The sequence below is a fragment of the Dreissena polymorpha genome, chromosome 8 (genome assembly GCF_020536995.1).
Source record: "Dreissena polymorpha isolate Duluth1 chromosome 8, UMN_Dpol_1.0, whole genome shotgun sequence".
NCBI lineage: Eukaryota > Metazoa > Mollusca > Bivalvia > Myida > Dreissenidae > Dreissena > Dreissena polymorpha.
In genome coordinates this window covers 65,257,054-65,279,987 of record NC_068362.1, presented here as the reverse complement: position 1 = coordinate 65,279,987, position 22,934 = coordinate 65,257,054, and the positions used below count along the sequence as shown (strand labels likewise).

Genomic DNA, 22,934 nt, shown 5'->3' with positions numbered 1-22,934 from the left:
ATGATAAACACACACTCCAAAATACGTTTTGAATTCGTTCAATGTTTTTAACAAACAGTTTACTGTTAAAAAACACCACGTCCGACATGTTCTTAAATTCCATAGAGTTTAGATAAAACTAATGAGTTTCGTCACAGAAATGAAGTCACACGATGTACTAAGTAATATATTTCGTAATATAAAATATTCCTATTTTCGGTGCGCGTAATGTGACGTCATTAAATGGGTCGAAGTAGTCCGGCTAGTATGGTAATACGGAATTGAAAACAGCGAGTACCGTAATACGGGATTTTTTATTTCAACGATTGAGACAACCTGTGTTTTGTTAAAAGCATTATACAGGTATATAATAATACTGTTTATCATTTCTGTATTTCAGAACGACGTGAATTATATTGTATGTAGATCTCTCTTATACATAATTATTGTACTATACATATAATTAACTGCTGCATTAAAGAAATGTGTTTTCTCAATCATTGAACGTATTGTTAACCATGTCAGTTTGCAAAACGAGTATAGAGAAAAACGGGTTGTTATAAAAAATGCACATTGCAATAAAACACTGCAACCCGTTTCGCTATAAAATTATTCACTTCTGGATATTCTTCACTAAATTACCAAATTGGTGAACATAACTTCATATATACATTCAACCTTTTTTCATCATATTTACGCTAGAGACGACATTTAAAACTTCCTCTATAGCGTTTCATATCACTATGAACCAATTAGTATATATGTGATGATTTTATTGCGAAACGGGTTGTTGCACAACAATTCACATTGAAATAAGACATTTCAACACGTTTTTCCATAAATTATTGCATTGTTGCGTTATCTAAACTTGAGTACAAAATTGTTTGAAATCACTTTCGATACACATTCTGTGTTGTTTTATCGTATTTAATCTCGAAATTCATCACCTTCCATGCAGTTTAATTTTAAGTCTCACAGTTTTGGCTATTTTTAATACAATTTTATTTAAATGCAACACTTGTAACTCCCTTTTAGCTTGTCCAATCCATTTGCATTAAATAATACAAGAGTGATGATTTTATTGCAAAACGGGTTAATTGCAAAACGGGTTGTTATAAAATGTTCACATTGCAATGAGACACTCAAACCCGTTTCGCAATAAGACACTCCAACCTGTTTTGCAATTCATGTATTGCAAAACGGATTTATTGCAAAACGGGTTGTTGAAAAAAAAAAAAAATTGCAATAAAACACTCTAATCCGTTTTTCAATAATTTATTGCAAAACGGGTTTATTGCAAAACGGGTTGTTACAACGCATGTCTCCCTTTTGTGGGAAAAAATAATACGTATTTCCCGTAAGTACATAAGGTTCATAGCACACATGTTTATAGTATCGAAATCTGATGAGTTATATTAATATGGTTAACCATTTTGTATTCAAGGATACGGATAAAAATCCGTTGATTGAAGAACGGTTACTAATGAGCAAATACAAATAACAATAAACTGTATTTAAACAGCTTCATGAAATAATTCGTCGTTCAAGCATATTCACACATTCTCAACAATGATATGGCCGTTTATTTTATTTACATTTCCTGAAGGTATAAGAAAAATTAGAAATCTTGGGAGAAATACTTTGTTAAACTAAAGTCTGGTTTCATATGTCCATTTAAAACTGACGAAGACGAATTTGATCAAAACTACAACAATGCACAAACAGTGGAAATTCAGCTGAACCAGCCCGAGAGAAACATAATTATACACAGCAAACATCTCGAAATAGTTTTGTAATATATGAGCAAAATGAATTGCCAAGATAATTCGTTTGATATATATGCGGTGAATGTGCATAACAGCGCGTAATGGTATAACTACGACTACTCTGATATGTGTTTGTAAATTAACGGATTAGTTTGTTTTTTTGTATTCATGTATACCTAAATAGGAAAAGGAGCACCATTCAATTTCGTTTAAAAGGATACTGGTGTGATAGATAATACGTAAATATAAACACCCATCGTATGGCATTATTTTAACTTCGATCAAAGACGAACAGGAAAACTAGAAAGAAATTTATCGCATAAATGTAAACGATAGCAGTGGCGGAGCCAGACCCAAATTTTAGCCGAGGCAGTATCTTAGGTCATTCCAGGGGAGTCCGGGGGCATGCCCTCCCCCGTAAATTTGTAATATAAAAAGGATCATTGCTGGAAGTTATTTGGAAAAAATCCCTGACCTACTGGGATTCGAACCAACGCAGTGACAATATTATAGTGGTCAATGGATCCAGAGTCTGACGCGTTACTGATTGCGTCACAAGGGCATATTCATTATCATCTTTTGTCTGAATATCATAGTGCCTAAAATTCATTAAATTGTCTCAATTTCTTATATAGATTTTATTCTTTGACATAAATGTTCGTTTTTTTTCCTTGTAATCTCAACATTGCTCTGCAAATTTTAGCCGAGGCAACTGCCTCGGTGTGCCTCAGCGTGGCTACGACGCTGGATAGTACATCTAAAATATTGTGTGTCTTTACTTCGATCAGATTGGTTGCCGTGGCGTAGTAAATATGGTATTCGCTAAGCGATCGGGAGGTAACGGATTCGATCAAAACTGTATGAGCGTTCTTTAGATTTCCCCAAAAGAAACCAAGTACTGGTTCTACTCAGGCCCAAGACTCGTTGAGTAGTCAAATTGCGTCGCTGCTCCAGAGAAGCCATGCAATTAATGCAAGAAGAAAATTAGTATGTGTTCTGGACAATTATTTCTGTTTTTTATTAAATGGATTTTTAGAGACTGGATATGGATGTGCATGTTTTGACGGCATGAACACAGTTGCTATAAGTCTAATATATACGAGCTTAAATGCCATTTGATAAAACTATATGAAAGTTTTATAATCATATTTGATCAAAACTACAGTAATACACCTACGGTTAAAATTATCTGCCCTAGCTGGAATAAAACGTTATTATGCAAGGCCAACATTTTAAAATACTTTTTCAAGATATGAGCGATATAAATGTGAAAGATCATTCATTTGATATATAAATGCAGTGAATGTGAAAACGGAGTCACATATTAGGACTTTATTTTGTAAAATGTAGCTGGGACATATCCATTTGGGGTTTGCATTATATTTGTATATTACTATTCTTGGATTATCGATTTATTTTGATTTTCTTAAATGTATACGCTTCAAGATAGGTGAAGACAACAAACTATTCGTAATGGTATAACTAAGAAACTTCAGGTTTTGTCCAGTCGCTCCACTAGGTTGGTTAACTATTTTCGCTTCCGGCTAGGTCATCAATGGCATCGACACATCTTGTCAAGATGATTGGATAAACATTTACAAAAACACACTTTATGTAATTGACAATATACAAGAGCCCGTAACATGAAATAACATTTATGATAATAAGCAAACACGTGTTGCCGTGTTACAGATGGACGTTTAACTTTAATATGGTATGTATAAAAAGGACACGAGCCACGAGTCTACACATTAATCGGACATATTCATGCATAAGTTGCAAAATTACATCTTTAAGCGCTGCAAATAATATGTTAATTGTTCGCCTTTTATTTCACTCTGGAAACAAATCAATAAAATAGCATAGTTACATTATTTGTTAAATGTGCAGCAGCTTTGAATACGCTCTCAAACGCTGAACTGGGGATTATGCTCGTGTGTATTAAAATAATTAAACTTCGAACCAAGATGAATGCAAAACCAGGAAACACATGTACACGATAAATAAAAAAATAAGCTTCTTATTGAGTAAGTGGTAAATATTGTTAAGCTTTACTTCAAACATATTTGTTCAGAATCAATATTCCATGATTTAAAAAAGGGCATTAAATGCACTTTCATCATTTGGATATTGACACCTTGTTTTGTGGTGTTTACTTAAAATGAAATTGATATCATTAAATAATTACGAGCTTATATTCCATTTAAAAAAATCACGAATCAATCTTATTCGATTTTACTAAAATTGATTACTTTATAGTTGATTCCGAGTAATATGATCATTCGTCCACACATGACAGATATAAGAGTCCGCCGCGCGTGATAGCTATAAAGGAAATATATTCTAATGATGGGATAAAAAATATGTGCAACAGAAAGTTTATCGCTAACAGCCTTTACAGATACTAATATGTGTATATATATATACATATTGTCTCTCTGAGAGAAAGAGAGAGAGAGAGAGAAGAGAGAGAGAGCGAAGCGAGGAAGCAGCGGAGAGAGAGCGAGAGAGAGAGAGAGAGAGAGAGATAGAGCCTATCAATCTATCTGATCTCGCGCGAGATAGGTCTCCTCTCTATAGATGAGGATATAGAGGGGATCGGCGAGATCGAGTGCCTCTCGAGTGCTAGCGCGAGGCTATATTAGATTCGACGAGACTCTCGCCTCTCAGCAGAGCGCGCAGAGGCGAGGATCTCCGTCTCTCTTAGATCTATCTCTCTCTCTCTCTCTCTCGCGTCTCTCTCTCTCGCTCTCTCTCTCTCTCTCTCTTCTCTCTCGCTCTCTCTCTCTCTCTCTCTCTCTCTCCTCTCTCTATATATATATATATATATATAGATATATAACCATGATTCCAGGTGTTGAACGATTTACCAGTGAAGAAATAACATTTATATAACTCTGGATTTCCAAGCGTGTTATTGTTAATATCTTTGTAACTTTGATGTTAAAAAAAGAAAACTGTCTTTGTATGACATAAATATAATTCATGCTTTGCATTAAATTAAGAAAGCGAACACATTGACTCGACTTATTCTCGAAGGATGTAATTCTAAAACAAGACTTTTTCTGTTTAAAACGGGCACTAATTCTGCTCGTAATGTGATAAAAACACTTAACATAAACTCTCATTTTTTGCTTATCTTTTTCTTTCGATATGCTATAATTTTAACGCTTAAAAAAGTTGTTAGCGACAAATATGCGTGAAAATAGGTAACATTATAACTACGAAACTTCTGTGTTCGTAAATATTCAGGTCCTTCTATACCTCAACGCCAGATTCTGATTGTATTGACCTGTTTCCAGTAAATCAATAATTTGCTTGTATTTGAGGAAAATTTAATAGCACAAACATATTATACAGTTACTTGAGAAAGGCATTTTTCTTAGTTTAACTCGATCAGCCGTTCGCTCAGATAATAATTGACTACCTTTTTGGAGAAAAATTATTCTGTATTTCTGTTAGCACATAAATTGTTTCTTAAAATGCGCTTGCATTGCAATATCTTGATAAGTAATAATACTGTTTATCATTTCTGTATTTCAGAAATACGGGAATTGTATTGTAAGTAGATCTCTCTAATACATATTTATTGTGTTATACATATTATTAATTAAAAAGTAAATAAACATGCTGTACTGTTTTCAACTTCTCCATTAAAGAAATGTGTTTTCTCAATCATCGAACGTTTTGTTAACCATGTCAGTTTCATTTTATTGGCAAAATGCTGTTAATTCTAGTTTCATTTAAGGAAGATATTATAACAAGCACACAGAGCAATGTAGAATATGTGTTTCACATTTTAAGATGGTTTTAACATAAAAATACGTTAAAGGCAATATAAGGATAATAACACAATTAAATTTGAACATCATGAAATATACAATTTTTAGATTGTTTTATTAAATAAGCTTACATTAAAACTATATATTTAAAAAGCCCGTCAAACTTAAAGTTAGTGAAATTGACAAACATCATAAGACCAGTTTTATAGATTCACCCGCATTGCAGCTCACACAGAAGTTAATTGTTTTCTTTCTGCGATAAAATATATTTAAGAATTTGCTGAAGTCGCGCGAAGCATACTCGTTTCATGTAATAAATCAAAGCGCTGGTGGCAAAACAGTTGTCCACTCTTTGAATGTATTTGATATCAAAGTCATCAGAAATGACGTACGACTTTCTAAAGTGGGCAAATCAAACGGCAATAATAAGGAGAAACACCAATGTAATTAAATTGTCTTCAGTGGTGATATTTTTCAAGCAATAGCAAGAAGAAAGATGATATTGATTTATTATTTAAAATATTGTTTTCATATTGTTTAAACAAGAAATATCTTATCAAAATATATTCGATGTATATCCTGACTTAAATTTAAGTAAATATTTAAATTTAAAACACAATTTGAATTGTTGTTTTTGTCACTTGTAAGTCGCAAATTCACCGCATGAAATGTGTGTTATAAAGTGCATTTTAAAACCACGAACAACTGTTCGAAAACATACTACGGGGATCACATTATTGTTGTCCTCACATGGATAATTATGAGTAATTTCTTTCACTATCATTATATTTGGTATTTTAATATTTGATTATAACGCATTTTTATGTAGACACATTTAAATCACACTTTAACAGCCGCGTTCTGCGAAAATGTGTCTTATGACGTTTCGGCTAGCTTAGCTCAATCCAAGTATGCGCAATTGCGCCATCTGGTCATAAGCTGCGCTGTCCACTATAAATCGCGCAAGTTTTCTTAGTCTTTTTAGGTATCACCTTACAAGACGGCGAGATGTGTTGGCTTTAGCAATGCTGTCGCATATGGAATAAGACCCTTTTTCTCATGACTCGGATCTTTACAAAATATCTTTGCTACTTATAATTTTGAACATCTATGCTCAATACTTTACGATAGAAAATGGAACTTAAAATTGTGTCATTCATAGCAAAATGGCAAATTTCGGTAGCCTATTCGGCCTTTGAAGAAGGATTTCCATACCGACTAAACGAGTACGGCACATATTTGTTGTTAGATAATTCCGTCGTATCATGACTCTATACTATTTTGATAGTTTTCGTTTTCGCATCTTGAAAGCAATACTGTGTTATCGACTTTTCTCGATACTCCTTTATGTCTTCCCCGGACGATTTAGTGACCGAGTACCGAGTCAAAAATGCGAAGTTTGCAATTTATGCGAAAAGCTGGTTTTAATATAAATATAAGTATTATTAAAACCATATGTCAAACACAATGATATCGAAAATGATCATAACAAACCTTTTTGGTGTTTTCTGATGAGTTTAAGCGAACATGTATGAATTATTTCCAACAATCATGATTTTTCTCAATTTACAGTATATTACGTATCATAACGAAACAGTAATGAAAGGTAATTTATATGCATATAAAATTAAACAGTTAAACTTTTTTTCTTTACCTAATTAAATAATTGTTCTATTGATCACTTAGTAAACTGTTAAACGGTTTTCCGTTTTTCTTCCGTTGATCTGATAATGAATCGACTGTTATTTATGTTGTTAATTGAAAGACTCAGTTGCTGAGCTGCGCGCATGTAGGCGTGTATATCAGAGCTCATTTATATGCCCAACTGTATTTTCGTTAACGCATTATTGGCTGACCTGCCCTTGTGACCTTTAAAGCCACACACCTTGCCTCTGACTTTGAAATGAAATACATTTTAATCAATACATAAAGATGCAATTTAAAAGTGTGCAAAATTGTCATTAAATCTATAGCCTAGTTAGCCAGTAATTTATTATTTATCAAACGGTATCGCTTTTAAAATCGTAGGATTTATAGACGTATACGTCCATTCATTTCCACAAACGCAATTATTTCTAAGATTTAACGCGCAAAAAAGACGTATTGCTACCTTGTAACCACCAGATATATTCTAATTGGCATAGATACAATTAAATATGTTGCATAGTTAGCAAGTATTTTATTAATTTTCAAACGGTTCCGCTTTTAAAACCGAAAGTAGGATTTCTTGACGTATACGTCCATTTCGACAATCGCGATTATTTTTACGTTTTAAGTGCAAAAGGACGGATTTATACATTGTAACCACCAGATATATTTTAATGGGCATAGATAAAATATGTTTCTTATTTATACTTAAATTTACTATGCAAAAAAATGTGTGTGGCTTTAAGTCGACTGTGTTGCGCGATAATAACGAAGCACATAGTGGACTATTTTCATTATGCAAAACAAAATATGCAAAATATACTCTTCCGCGCAGTCTCTCTCGGCTCAGCTGCGGATTGAGAGTTAAGCTCTTGTATCTCAAAGGATGAACTAAACAGATACGCTAGTTTGCCTTCAATCCTCGATTTTTGAGTGATTTGGTGAACGGTAGTACTTTTGCAGACCTATTTTCAAAACCCCAGTATTAACATTTGTTGTTCGCAAGAGAACAACCTATGATATCGTTTTTGGAAATGTTTCACAAATATTAATACGTAGTATAATTGCTGTATTTCAGGTCACTTATAAGAAGGAGTTAAGTTAAATAACCTTACGTATTACCAGATATTCATGTATGTCAACTGCCAATTAAAGGGACCTTGATATGTTTGGGTAAATTGACAAACTTGAAAAAAAGGTTTGCAAAGTATTATTGTAGTTATGATATTTTCAAGGAAACAGTAATACTGGACATTTACTATGATGTAAAAAAATCACTTAAACGCATCTTTTGACGATAACAAAACCTGAAAATTATTAACGTTACTAACGCAAAACGATTACATGATTTGGAGGTTTCTGATGTTACCTTTATGTTTTAACATGACGAGGATTGGTTATATATAATATGAATTATGTCTTAAAAAATATTATTTTTAACTATACGGCCGAGTGATTAAAGCGCTTGACATTTACTCCATCGATCAGAGGTTCGAGCACAGTTGATGATTACATATTTTCGTTCTTTAATTTTATTCTTGTTTACTACTGGACCTCTTTCGCTAAACTGTTTATATTTATCAATCTTAAACATGTAACGACTAGCTTCCAATCATGCCACAATCTGTTAAAAGGTATCTTTAAAGCTAAATTTTCTTAGTCGTTCAATACTAAATACGAAAGAAGTACCATGAGACTGTGTTAACCAGGTTACCGGTGTATAAGATACTTAAAAAATATAAACACCACGAGAGGTTTATGCTCTTGCTTACTGCAATATTTTAACTTCTAAGAATGACGAACAAGAATACAAGAAACTTTTAATGTTTGCTCTAAACGCACTATTATTCAACTGTATGCGATATTACTATTATATTGCATTAATTTGAAAGATATGACATTAAGAGTAAATATGTTGCATCTCTACTTCGATCAGATAAATATGAGTTTAAGACCATTATTTCTTGGTTTATTTGTTTTATTAAATGCATTTCCAGGGACTTGGTATATATATTTATGCAATGACGGCACTTACAAAGTTGCTTTAGATCTAATATATTCGAGCTTACATTCTATTTGATGAAACTATTAGAAAGTTTAATTATTTTTGTTTTTATTGTTCGTCCGAAATAAGTTTATGGATAGTCACAAGGAAAACGTATACCATATTCGAAAGTGCTAATTGCATTGCGATAACCAATACCATTTACACCGCATCGGTAAACAAAACACTATTTGTTTCATTTACAGTGTTATTTTTTATAGAAGCCTAATTGCAGTTTGTTTATCCTCTATAATCATATAATACAATACAAGTATGATAAAAACATAATATAAATAACTAATAATAAATAACTATACCTAATACATAGCACATTAGGCAAGAATATAAAACTTGTTATGGCAAGAATCATTAAAACTTACAATTGTAGCTCACACACTCATTAAATGAAGAATGATGGATATAGACAGACAGACAGACAGACAGACAGACAGACAGACAGACAGACAGACAGACAGACAGACAGACAGACAGACAGACAGACAGACAGACAGACAGACAGACAGACAGACAGACATTTTATTTGACTTGCAAAATGTACATCGTCAACATCACATGTGGTTAGAATTGATATATGTCAACATGTATATGCGCAGAAAACAAGTGTCAACAAAAATGAATATTTACAAAACAAATATATACAGAAGTACAGAGGATGAACAATAAGAAAATTATGTTATACGATTTAAAAAATGCAATCTTATACTCAATGATTCCTTAACAAACAAACACAGTTTTATTAAATCAGACCTATTGGTTGATTGTAGCAATTGTACATACTTAAAAACAGATGGATTATTATAGAAATATTTTTTTATGTATTTCTTTCTTAAATCAACAAATATTGAACAAATACATACAAAATGAAATTCGTCCTCAATATCCGTGGTATTACAACAAAAAAACTATCTTTCTTGCCTAGCAATAGTGTTTTCATTATATCTACCAGTCTATATACGAAGGGGGTGTACAGATAATCTTAATCGGCATAAATAAAACCTTAAATGTTTCGGAACTAAGTCTAGGTAAATCTCATATTCGAGATTTGACTAAAATGTTCTATAGATGTCTAACATTGAACTATCTTCTAGTGTAAGGTGCCAATTTCGTTTATATGAATCTATAATTTTAGACTTTATAATGGGTTTAAAAAAAAATAAAATCAATATCATGGACACTATTGAAGACATAACTTTAACCGTAATCATCCAATAATTTCTTGATTGTATAAATCCAATTTCGACAGCCTTTGGCGTAATCTGAAACTCCAATATTGTATACAGTTTTAATAATTATGTTATCCGAGGCTGCTATTTTAAACCAGTATTGTACGATTCGCATGTATCTATGTATAAAAAGAGGATATCTTCCTAACTCACCATAAACACATGCATTACCTGTATTAGTTTTTACTCTTAAAAGCCTTTTACAGAACTTCAGATGTATCCTTTCCAATTCCTTAGATTTCGTAAAACCCCGAACTTCTGATGAATAACCTAAAATAGACCCGACGAATGCATCAAATAACTGACAAAAAATTTTTGGCTTTAAATCAAATTCTTGACATTTGCAAAACAATGTATTCAATGCTTTAAGAGCATTACCAATTAAATGTTCTTGATTTAAATTAAAACTACCTGTTTAATTAAATACAACACCTAAATAATTAAAATCATTTACAGTTTCTATAGCATGGCCATTGTATGTCCACTTTTCATTTGGCAATAATCCGCCCCTTTTTCGAAAAACCATTATCTTTGTCTTATCAATATTAACTTTCAGTCCCCATGTATTACAATAAGTATATAAATTATCTAAATGGTTCTGGATTTCTTCTGGTGATTTACCCACAATGGCCATGACGTCTGCAAAAAGTAATAAAATTAAAACAATGTCATCTAGTTGCAAACTTGAATCAATATTATTTTGCAAAAACAACTCAAGATCTTCTACAAAGATAGAAAATAACAAAGGCGACATAACTTCTCCTTGACGTAAGCCAACAGCATAGCTAAAGTAATCCGAAAATGAAGATAATGATTTTACACATGACTTAACTTTTTGGTACATATCTCTCACAATTCTTAATATTTTGCCTTGAATACCACACTTAAACATTTTCAACCATAAAGCATTTCTATAAATAGTATCAAAGCATTTCATCATATCGACAAAAATAACATACAAACGTTTGTTTTCAAATAAATAATGATTTATCAAAGAAAATAAAATAAATATTGCATCAGTAGTGGATCGTCCTTTTCGAAATCCGAATTGGGCGTCCGAAATGATGTTATGTTTTGTATTATTTTTCAACGCGTTTATTTATAACAGTAGTGAATAATTTTGACAAACAGCTCACTAACGTCATTCCTCTATAATTATTAACATCGGATTTGGAACCTTTTTTATGAAGTAGGATAATAATACCTTCCGTCCACTGGTCCGGGAAATAACCGGAATTTAGTATATTGTTAAATAAATCACATAACTAAGATGACAGAATGTCAATAGATTCTTTAAAATATTCATTCAAAAGGTTGTCACTCCCATAAGCTTTAAATCGCTTAAGTGATTTTACAGCAGTTGTCATTTCATGCAGCGTTATCGGTTCATCTAGTTCAGGATATACATTATTAGGAAGATTAAAATCATTACACAAATTAAAACTTTCCGATTCTAAATTCAATGCACCAACATCATCCGAGCTAATCATCGAAAAATAATCTGTGAATTCAGTTAACGGTATATCATTAGATCTATTGGTTTTTGACTTAAAATGTTTCCAAAATTCCCTTGGTTTACTTATAGGGACCGTTAAGTAAAAATATTCTATTATACTACATATATATACAAGGGATACAACTGTGAAAATTCCTACACACAACCATGGTGTAAACAATAGCTAAACATTTGCTTCCAAACGCAATAAATTCACCAATTAAACTGTATTACAACAGCCAAGACATTTATCTTTCAGAAAATAATACACTTGGCAATAAAGTACAAGCTTTTCATTGAACTAAGAGAGAAAGTTTCATTCAAAATGCTCAAAAATCCTTACTTGGACACAGGTGTGCACAGCTGAAAACTGAGAATTCTAGAAGTAATTTTCGTATTCCTTTGTTATAAAGCTCTTTTGCTGGTACATATTCCTTGGATAGTTTTTTTCATAGTAAAATAGAACATAATTACTATTTAGTGAGCATATTTTGCTAGAAATTCATATCAATCTGCTTCAATTTCACAATGACAATGTTTTACTTTCATTTTGGATAGTTCACATGTATTTCTAACATGCGATTTGATTGGTTGAAATTCCACTGCAGTAATAAATCCAGCCATTCATGTTTCACGTAACATTACCTGACAAATTGCATACAAATCATTGAAGATAGTAGAAATGTAAACAAATTTAATATTTACGGTGTTTTACTTATATGCAGTTACATGCAATTATGGAAGGTGTCTACTTTGATTAATAAAGTGTCTATGGATAATAAAACAAGGTAAAATTTGCTCAACTTCTCTGTAATTATTAAATTATGAAACAAAATGTGTCAAAGTGGGTGTGCACACCTGTGTCGCATTTCGAAAATTTTACCGTTTTTCATGAAACTTTCGTTTCAAACACAACTATGAACACTTTTACTGCTATAAACATAGTTATTATCTAATAGATAAATGTCTGAGCTGTTGTTATACAGTTTTTTTGGTGTAATTATTGCTTTTGGAAGCGATTTTTTTGCTATTGTTCAGACCATGATGTTGTGCAGGAAATTTGACAGTTGTATCCCTTGTATATATATGTATATAGTATAATAGAGTATTTTTTACCTAACGATCCCTGTGGGTTTACTTTTCCTTAATTATGTAATTTTATCCATTCTTCGTTTATAATCGCAACATTTTTTCTTTCTGACAATAATTTTATACTCTTTTTCTCTCTCACATAAAACTATTCTGTTGTTAAATGTTTTATCAGTGTTGAAGCATCGAAGTGCATCTAGATATAAATTACGGGCATCTATACAATCACTGTCAAACAACTCCTTATTACTACTAGTATAATTTTCAAAAGCAACCTGATCTTTAAAAATACACTCTTTCGAAAACAAAGGGTCAGCTATATCACGAATAGTGTTTGTAAATAAAAGTAACATATTGTTCACGGAATCTCGCTTAAATAATCTTTGGTATTAACAAAGGTATTAAACAAAGGCAATTGGGAAATAAGTCGTGAGCGAAACTCCTCTCTAAACGTAGAATCCCATTTATACCTAGTCTCTGAATAGTATTAACTACCTTGGGGAATGTTATTACAGTTCAGTGAAAAATGCAGTGGGGCGTGATCACTCCATTCATTGAATGGACATACTGTAAATGACTTTATCTGGGAAAAATTACATTCTTTTGTTAACAAGCAATCAATAACTGAGCAACCATTATTGGACAAAAATGTATATTGATCTGTATTACCTATACGACCGTTAATAATTCGGTACCATGTACCTTTACAAAGATCTAACAATTTTATCCCGTGGTTATTATGTGACCTGTCATTGGAGGCCCGTAAAGGTGTGCTATCAAAAACATAATCAGGACAATCACAACAATCATTTACTTTATCAAATATAATAAAATCACTTTTCTGACCGACTCTACTGTTAAAATCGCCGCAAATAAAACCACTTCCTAAGCTATCATACAGAAACAAATCATTTTCTAAAATATCAAATAAATCGACATTAATACTGTTGTACATAGGTGAATCTTCTCCCCAGATATAGGCTCCACATACATAAATATCGTTCTGGGTATTAACAAATAAATGGCCAAGTTTAAGCCAAATGATTGTATCAAAATGATTTTTAATTATTTGTATGCCATCTTTTAATTGCTCTCTATAATATAAAACAATTCCTCCACTGTTTCTACGGGCTCTTCTATGCTGAAATTTACGGTAAAAATTATGTGAAATGTATCCGTTTAGATTTATATTACTGTTAGAATCACACCATGATTCGTACAGAAAACAAATATCAGACTGTTTTAAAATATTTACAATGTCAGGACTTTTCTTTTTGTTTCTGGTAAGGCCGTGAATGTTCCACGAAAGGATAGAAAGTTCATCCCCGTCGTTCTCCTACAGTTTCACTGGTTTACCGTCCACGTACAGGGTATTGTACACGATCCAAGATCGTTTTCCCTCTTTTTGGGCGTCCTTCATTTTAGGCACTAACTTTCGGCGCTTTTCAACCACTTCCGGTGGGGTGGGAACTGCTCAAACATTTGGCATCCGGTTCCTGACAGGTGTTTCCATTCTCTCCGTACCATCTCCCGGTCCTTGAAATATGTAAATTTGGCAACGATGTTGCGACTCTTACCGGAAACTGGCTGTCCCGGTGAGTGATGAACGCGCTCAAAGCGGATCGTGTCTGCAATGTCCTTTGCAATATCGAGTTTCTCTTGTAAATGATTACGTAACTTTGTTTCCGTAATTTCCGCCGTCTCGTTGCCGGTGGAGTTGTCCTCTTGGATATTTGTGAACACTAGGTTGTTCCGCATGGATTGCGACTTCAGGTACGCAACGTCGTCCCGCAGCTCCTCCCGCTGTTTCTCCAGCATAGCCACCTTCTCGGCCATCTGCGCCGCCCCGACGTCTGCGTAATCCACTCGCTCTTCTAGCGACATAACTCGCGCATCGGTGCGTTTCACGCGGTCGTCCAACGCCAACCAAATTTTCTTGAGCTCTTTGTCAAAGTCCATAACTTTTACCTCCAGATTATCGAGGACACCGAGCTGACGTTCCATGGCTCCTATTCTAACGCCTAATGCGTACATGCTATCCATTAGATCCTTGTTAGTCGGCTCGCGGCCTCCGTCTGCCATATTTGATCAACTGCTTTGTTTAGAGTTAGAGTTAGAATTTTTCCCTGGTGTCAAATCAAAAGTGTTATCCTCTACAGAGTTCGAATCCGGGAATAACACAGCACTAGCTTAACTTAAAATCTCACTCACCAAAATATTAGAGTCAATTTCTTCAGACGGGCCTCTTGGCTTGGTAGCTTTGTTTACATTTCCGCTCGCACTCCCACTACTATTTCTGTCTTTTCTCTTCCTTGTCATGTTTAATTATCACTTTCAGTTGAAATTAACTAAATAACTAGTCAAATATCACCTTTCTCCCTTATTCCGATATAAATCCAAGCACTCAACACTCTTTAAATTTTAATTTTATCAAAAATACTCTCTCTGATGTAAAACACGTCTTCTCCGCGCCATATCACGTGATAAAAAGAACTTAAATAAATCATTGTGCGACTGACTTTTTTTTCTAAATAATAATAATTGTTTCCTGTAAATTATTGTCAGTAAGGTTTGCCTTTTAAAAGTTGCAAAGTTTTAACGCATTCAATATTTTCCGACTTTAACATTGAACTCTTATCATCATCACAACCAGTCCGTTAATATTACAAACAAGCCAGGAATCACTGTGAAACAAAACTTCGTTTTCAACTATCTCGACTTATCATATTTTTTGTCAACCATTAATTGTATATTTGAATCCGAGTTAAGATTTGGATAAGGATTGCTCAACTTGATCATATTTAATAAAGAAACTTTTAAGCTTGAACTAATGTTTTTAAATTCGATTATGTTCGCAAAAAAAGGTTTGTTCGCTTTAGTTTAATAACAAAAGTTTACGAATTCAAATATATCGTAGCAGTTGTTATAGTATACAGTATTTATTAAATTTGATTAATACCAATATTCTGACGATTATATTTGTTATGACAGCTATTAAACGTATATAGGTTTTGCGTTGCCTTTGTTGAATGGTCAAATTTTGTTAAACAAATACAAAAAACAACATAAAATGCTTATCCACGAGGCGTTTACAACTTTGTTGTAATATAGACAAGTAACATATATTACACATAAATATTTTTCATAAATATATATTCACACATAAATAAGTATTGCGATATTCAATAACACTGAAACCATATTGGTTACCACGAACATTTTTTAAATGCAGCGTTAATTTAAAAAAGAACTTACAGCAATTTGCTGAATCTCGATAATAAAATAACAACAACATAAATCTATAATTTGTAGGACATCCCATAGCAGCAAAAATGCACTAAATATACAGTATTATACTGCTCATACTTTAGTTTAAAGACAGGTTTTCTCATGTTTTATTTCTTGCACAAAAACGATGGTTTGCATGTTTTGAAAAATATAGGTAACACAAATACAGTGTACGGTAGGCCAATATAAATATTCGCGCAAGAATTCATGTCTCCTTTTTGTGAGAACATATAAATAGGTATTTTCTTTTAGAACATAATGTTTATAACAAAAATGCCTATTGTATCGAAATCTGTTGATTTATATTAATATAATTTACCATTTTGTACTTCAGCGTAGGGAATACATGTATGGAAAGGTGGATAAAGTACGATTACTTGTAACCAAACACTTATCAAACTAAACTGTTTTTAAACTGCATAATTCAAAATTGTGTCTTTAAAGCATTGTGCACAATCTTAAGATTGTAAAGGCGGTTGTTTTATTTACATTTAAGGACGGTTTAAATATAAGAACAACCAACTATCTAGGGATAAATATCATGTACTTAAGTCTGGTTTCATTTGTCCATTTAAAACTAACAAAGACGCATTTGATCGAAACTACACAAATACACCAACATCGAAAATCAGCTGAACCAGCACGAGGAAAACATTTTTAAACACAGCAAACATTCTGAAACAGATATGAGCAAAATGAATTGCCGAGATAAATCGTTTCATATATATGCGGTGAATGAGCTAAGCGGCGCATCTGTCTTATTTTAACTCGAGCAGTCGCTCGTTTAGATAATAATTTTCTCCTTTGTGGGATAAAGTGTACCTAAAAAAGGAGAAAAATCACCTTTAGTCTATAAAATGTGTTTCTTTTTTCAGGATTCACACAAGTTCCACTTATCAATATAAATAGCACAGTTATATTGTTTCAAAAATGTGCTGTTGGTTTAACTTGAACAGAAATAAAGCTCGAAAACGCCGTAATGATGCTGGTGTTTATGCATATGTGTACATGTATTTAAATAATTGAACACCGAACAAAGATTAATGCAAAAACAGGAAACACATGATTAGAATAAATAAAAAAACAAACTTCCAATTGAGTGACGGGTAAATATTGTTAAGCTGTACTTCACACAGATTTGTTCAGAATCAATATTCCATGATTAAAAAAAGAATGCATTAAATGCACTTTCAGCAATTGGATGTTGTTTTGTGGTGTTTATTTAACATTAAATTAATTTCAGTTTCTTTTTTCGAGCTAATCTTCAGTTTTAAAACTATTTATATGTTGAATACGCACATCTTTAAATAGTTTGCCCTAATTGGATATTTATAGATAAGAACGAGATACATGATAGCACACCATTTATAAAAGTGTTCATTGTATTGCGATATTCAATAACACTGAAACCAGAATGGTTACCACGAACATTTTTTTAAATGCAGTGTTAATTAAAAAAAATAACATACAGCAATTTGCTGAATCTCGATAATAAAAAACAACATAAATATATAATTTGTCTGACATCCCATAACAGCAAAAAATGCACTAAATATACAGTTTTATACTGCTCATACTTTAGTTTACAGACAGGTTTTCTCATGTTTTATTTTTTGCACAAAAACGATGGTTTGCATGTTTTGAAAAATATAAGGTAACACAAATACAGTGCACGGTAGGCCAATATAAATATTCGCGCAAGAATTCATGTCTCCTTTTTGTGAGAACATATACATAGGTATTTTCTTTTAGTACATAAGGCGTATAACAAAAATGCCTATTGTATCGAAATCTGTTGATCTATATTAATATAATTTACCATTGTGTACTTCAGCGTAGGGAATACATGTATGGAAAGGTGGATAAAGTACGATTACATGTAACCAAACACTTATCAAACTAAACTGTTTTTAAACTGAATAATTCAAGACTGTGTCTTTAAAGCATTGTACACATTCTTAAGATTGTAAAGGCGGTTATTTTATTTACATTTAAGGACGGTATAAATATAAGAACAACCAACAATCTAGGGATAAATATCATGTTGAACGTAAGTTTGGTTTCATTTGTCCATTTAAAACTAACATAGACGCAATTGATCGAAATTATACAAATACACAAACATCGAAAATTCAGCTGAACCAGCACGAGGGGAACATTTTTAAACACAGCAAACATTCTGAAACAGATATGAGCAAAATGAATTGCCAAGATAATTCGTTTGATATGTATGCGGTGAATGAGCTAAGCGGCGCATTTTTCTTATTTTAACTCGAGCAGCCGCTCGTTCAGATAATAATTGTCTCCCTTTTGGGACAAATTGTTCCTAAAAAAGGAGGAAAATCACCTGTAGTCTATAAAATGTGTTTCTTTTTTCAGGATTCACACAAGTTCCACTTATTATTGCAAATATGAAGTTTAGTTGAAAAGAAATCTCTTAAAACAATAGTGTCGATGTATATCTTGACTTTGAAATAATGCTAGAACAATCACGTTTTTAAATAATTAAATTTAAAACGAAAGTTTCATTTGTTGTTGTTTTTGTCACTTATAAGTCGCAACTTAACCACATGAAACGCGTGTTATTAAAATCACGTATTGTAAAATCACAAACAACCGTTCGAAAAAAATATACTACGGGAGATTACATCATGTGTGTCCTCACATGGCTAATTATAAGTTAATTTTTTCGACATCATTATATTTGGTATTTTAATATTTGATTATAACGCAGTTTTATGTTGACAGATTCCAATTAAACGTTTACAGCCGCGTTCTGCGGAAATAGGTCTTATGGCATTTCGTATAGCATAGTTCAATCACAGTCAGCGTAATTGCGCAGTCTGGTCATTAGCTGCGCTGTCCACTATAGATCACGCAAGGTTTCTTGTCTTATTAGGTATCACATTACTAGACGGAGAGATGTGCAAGCTTGGCTTTAGGTACGCTAGTCGCATATGGAATAATACCCATTTTCTCATGACTCGGATCTTTGAACATCTGTTTGCTACTTATAATTTTGAACATCTACGCACAATACTTTACGATACAAAATGGAAGTTAAAATTGTGTTGTTATTAGAAAACTGGCAAATTTCGATAGCCTATTCAGTCTTTGAAGAAGGATTTCCGTACCGACAAACCAAGAACGACACATATTTGTAGTTAGATAATTCCGTCGTATCATGACTCTATACTATTTCGATAGTTTTCGTGTTCGTATCTTGAAAGAAATACTGTGTTAACAACGTTTCTCGATACTCCATTATGTCTTCCCCGGACGATTTAGTGACAGAGTACCGAGTAAAAGTGCGAAGTTTGCCATCCTTGCGAAAATCTGGTTTTATATAAATATAAGTATTATTAAAACATATTTCGAACACAAACAATGTAGAAAATGATAACAATAAACCGTGTTTGTTGTTGTATGTTGATTTGCCGCGAATATATATTAATTATTTCCGATGATCACAATTTTGCTCAATTAACAGTGTATTACTTATTATAATGAAACAATAATGAAATGGAATGTATATGCCTATACAAATAAAACTTTTTTCCTTAAATAAATGTTTTTGCTTTACACAATGTAATAATGGTTCTATTGATCACTTAGTAAAATGGTTCTGGGTTTTTCAGTTTTTCTCCCGTTGTTCTGATGAGGAATCGTCTGAAATTAAGGTTGCTAATTAAAATACTCAGCTTCAGTGTTGGGCGCATTTACATGTATGTGAGTTTTTCAGAGTTCATTTACAAGAATGCACCTTTTGCTGACTTGTCGATGTAACCTTTAAGGAGACTTTGTTTCATGATTATAAAAAAGCACATAGTAGACTATTTTCATTATGCAAAACAGTAATGCAAAGTATACTCTTCCGCGCACTCTTTCTCGGTGCGGATGTGGGTTGAGAGTAGAACTATTGTATCTCAAAGACAGTACTAAACGGATACATTAAGTTGCCTTCAATCCATGATTACTGAGTGATCCGATGAACAGCAGCTCTTTTGCAGACCGATTTCCAGAACCGCGCTATTAACCTTAATCGTTCGCAAGCGAACAACTATGATATCGTTTTTTGATTTTTTTTTCATAACTATTAACGCGTTACATCATTTCTGTACTTTTAGTTCAAAAGCGAGAACTTGGTAATTTAATAACGTGACTTATTAAAATATATAAAAACATACCTTCATTTATATAAACTACCGTATTTAAGGGATATTTTCAGGTTTCGGAAAATTGACAAACTTGATTTTTTTTCAGATTTGCAAATTGTTATTGCAGTTAGGATATTTGCAATGAATCAGTTATGCTGAACATTACTCATGCTCTTAAATAACCATGATATGCATCTTTTGACGATTGCAAAATCTTAAAATTATATAGCATTGCAAACGCCAAAACGATTGAATAATTCGAAGGGTTCTGTTGTTACCGTTTTATTTTTACATGACGATAATTGCTGATGTTTAGTATGGAATACGTTTTTAACTACATTAGTACGGATGGCCGAGTGTTAGCTTCTAAGACTTTCACTCCAAGGATCTGTGGTTCGAGCCCAGTTGGGATTACTTTTTTGCCTTTCTCTAAATTATTATTGCATTACATGTATTAGTTTTTACTCTTAAAAGCCTTTTACAGAACTTCAGATGTATCCTTTCCAATTCCTTAGATTTCGTAAAACCCCAAACTTCTGATGAATAACCTACAATAGACCCGACGAATGCATCAAATAACTGACAAAAAAATTTTGGCTTTAAATTAAATTCTTGACAATTGCAAAACAATGTATTCAATGCTTTAAGAGCATTACCAATTAAATGTTCTTGATTTAAATTAAAACTACCTGTTTAATTAAATACAACACCTAAATAATTAAAATCATTTACAGTTTCTATAGCATGGCCATTGTATGTCCACTTTTCATTTGGCAATAATCCGCCTCTTTTTCGAAAAACCATTATCTTTGTCTTATCAATATTAACTTTCAGTCCCCATGTATTACAATAAGTATATATATTATCTAAATGGTTCTGGATTTCCTCTGGTGATTTACCCACAATGGCCATGACGTCTGCAAAAAGTAATAAAATTAAAACAATGTCATCTAGTTGCAAACCTGAATCAATATTATTTTGCAAAAACAACTCAAGATCTTCTACAAAGATAGAAAATAACAAAGGCGACATAACTTCTCCTTGACGTAAGCCAACAGCATAGCTAAAGTAATCCGAAAATGAAGATAATGATTTTACACATGACTTAACTTTTTGGTACATATCTCTCACAATTCTTAATATTTTGCCTTGAATACCACACTTAAACATTTTCAACCATAAAGCATTTCTATAAATAGTATCAAAGCATTTCATCATATCGACAAAAATAACATACAAACGTTTGTTTTCAAATAAATAATGATTTATCAAAGAAAATAAAATAAATATTGCATCAGTAGTGGATCGTCCTTTTCGAAATCCGAATTGGGCGTCCGAAATGATGTTATGTATTATTTTTTAACGCGTTTATTTATAACAGTAGTGAATAATTTTGACAAACAGCTCACTAACGTCATTCCTCTATAATTATTAACATCGGATTTGGAACCTTTTTTTATGAAGTAGGATAATAATACCTTCCGTCCACTGGTCCGGGAAATAACCGGAATTTAGTATATTGTTAAATAAATCACATAACTAAGATGACAGAATGTCAATAGATTCTATAAAATATTCATTCAAAAGGTTGTCACTCCCATAAGTTTTAAATCGCTTAAGTGATTTTACAGCAAATGTCATTTCATGCACCGTTATCGGTTCATCTAGTTCAGGATATACATTATTAGGAAGATTAAAATCATTACACAAATTAAAACTTTCCGATTCTAAATTCAATGCACCAACATCATCCGAGCTAATCCTCGAAAAATAATCTGTGAATTCAGTTAACGGTATATCATTAGATCTATTGGTTTTTGACTTAAAATGTTTCCAAAATTCTCTTGGTTTACTCATAGGGACCGTTAAGTAAAAATATTCTATTATACTACATATATATACAAGGGATACAACTGTGAAAATTCCTGCACACAACCATGGTGTAAACAATAGCTAAACATTTGCTTCCAAACGCAATTAATTCACCAATTAAACTGTATTACAACAGCCAAGACATTTATCTTTCAGAAAATAATACACTTGGTAATAAAGTACAAGCTTTTCATTGAACTAAGAGAGAAAGTTTCATTCAAAATGCTCAAAAATCCTTACTTGGACACAGGTGTGCACAGCTGAAAACTGAGAATTCTAGAAGTAATTTTCGTATTCCTTTGTTATAAAGCTCTTTTGCTGGTACATATTCCTTGGATATTTTTTTTCATAGTAAAATAGAACATAATTACTATTTAGTGAGCATATTTTGCTAGAAATTCATATCAATCTGCTTCAATTTCACAATGACAATGTTTTACTTTCATTTTGGATAGTTCACATGTATTTCTAACATGCGATTTGATTGGTTGAAATTCCACTGCAGTAATAAATCCAGCCATTCATGTTTCACGTAACATTACCTGACAAATTGCATACAAATCATTGAAGA

General features: G+C 32.4%; 1 protein-coding gene across 20 annotated transcripts in view; it reads left to right on the top strand.

The window, feature by feature from the left end:
• LOC127842803 (tripartite motif-containing protein 45-like) overlaps positions 1-22,934 on the top strand; it is a 203,529-nt gene that overhangs the window by 132,735 nt on the left and 47,860 nt on the right. For 12 of the 20 annotated variants that reach the window (XM_052372535.1, XM_052372531.1, XM_052372539.1 and 9 more), the window contains one exon: positions 5,289-5,306. The exons of the other annotated variants lie outside the window; for them this stretch is intronic. In XM_052372535.1, the coding sequence (XP_052228495.1) occupies positions 5,289-5,306 (18 nt within the window). The remainder of the gene's footprint in view (positions 1-5,288; positions 5,307-22,934) is intronic. 20 annotated transcript variants of the gene reach the window in all.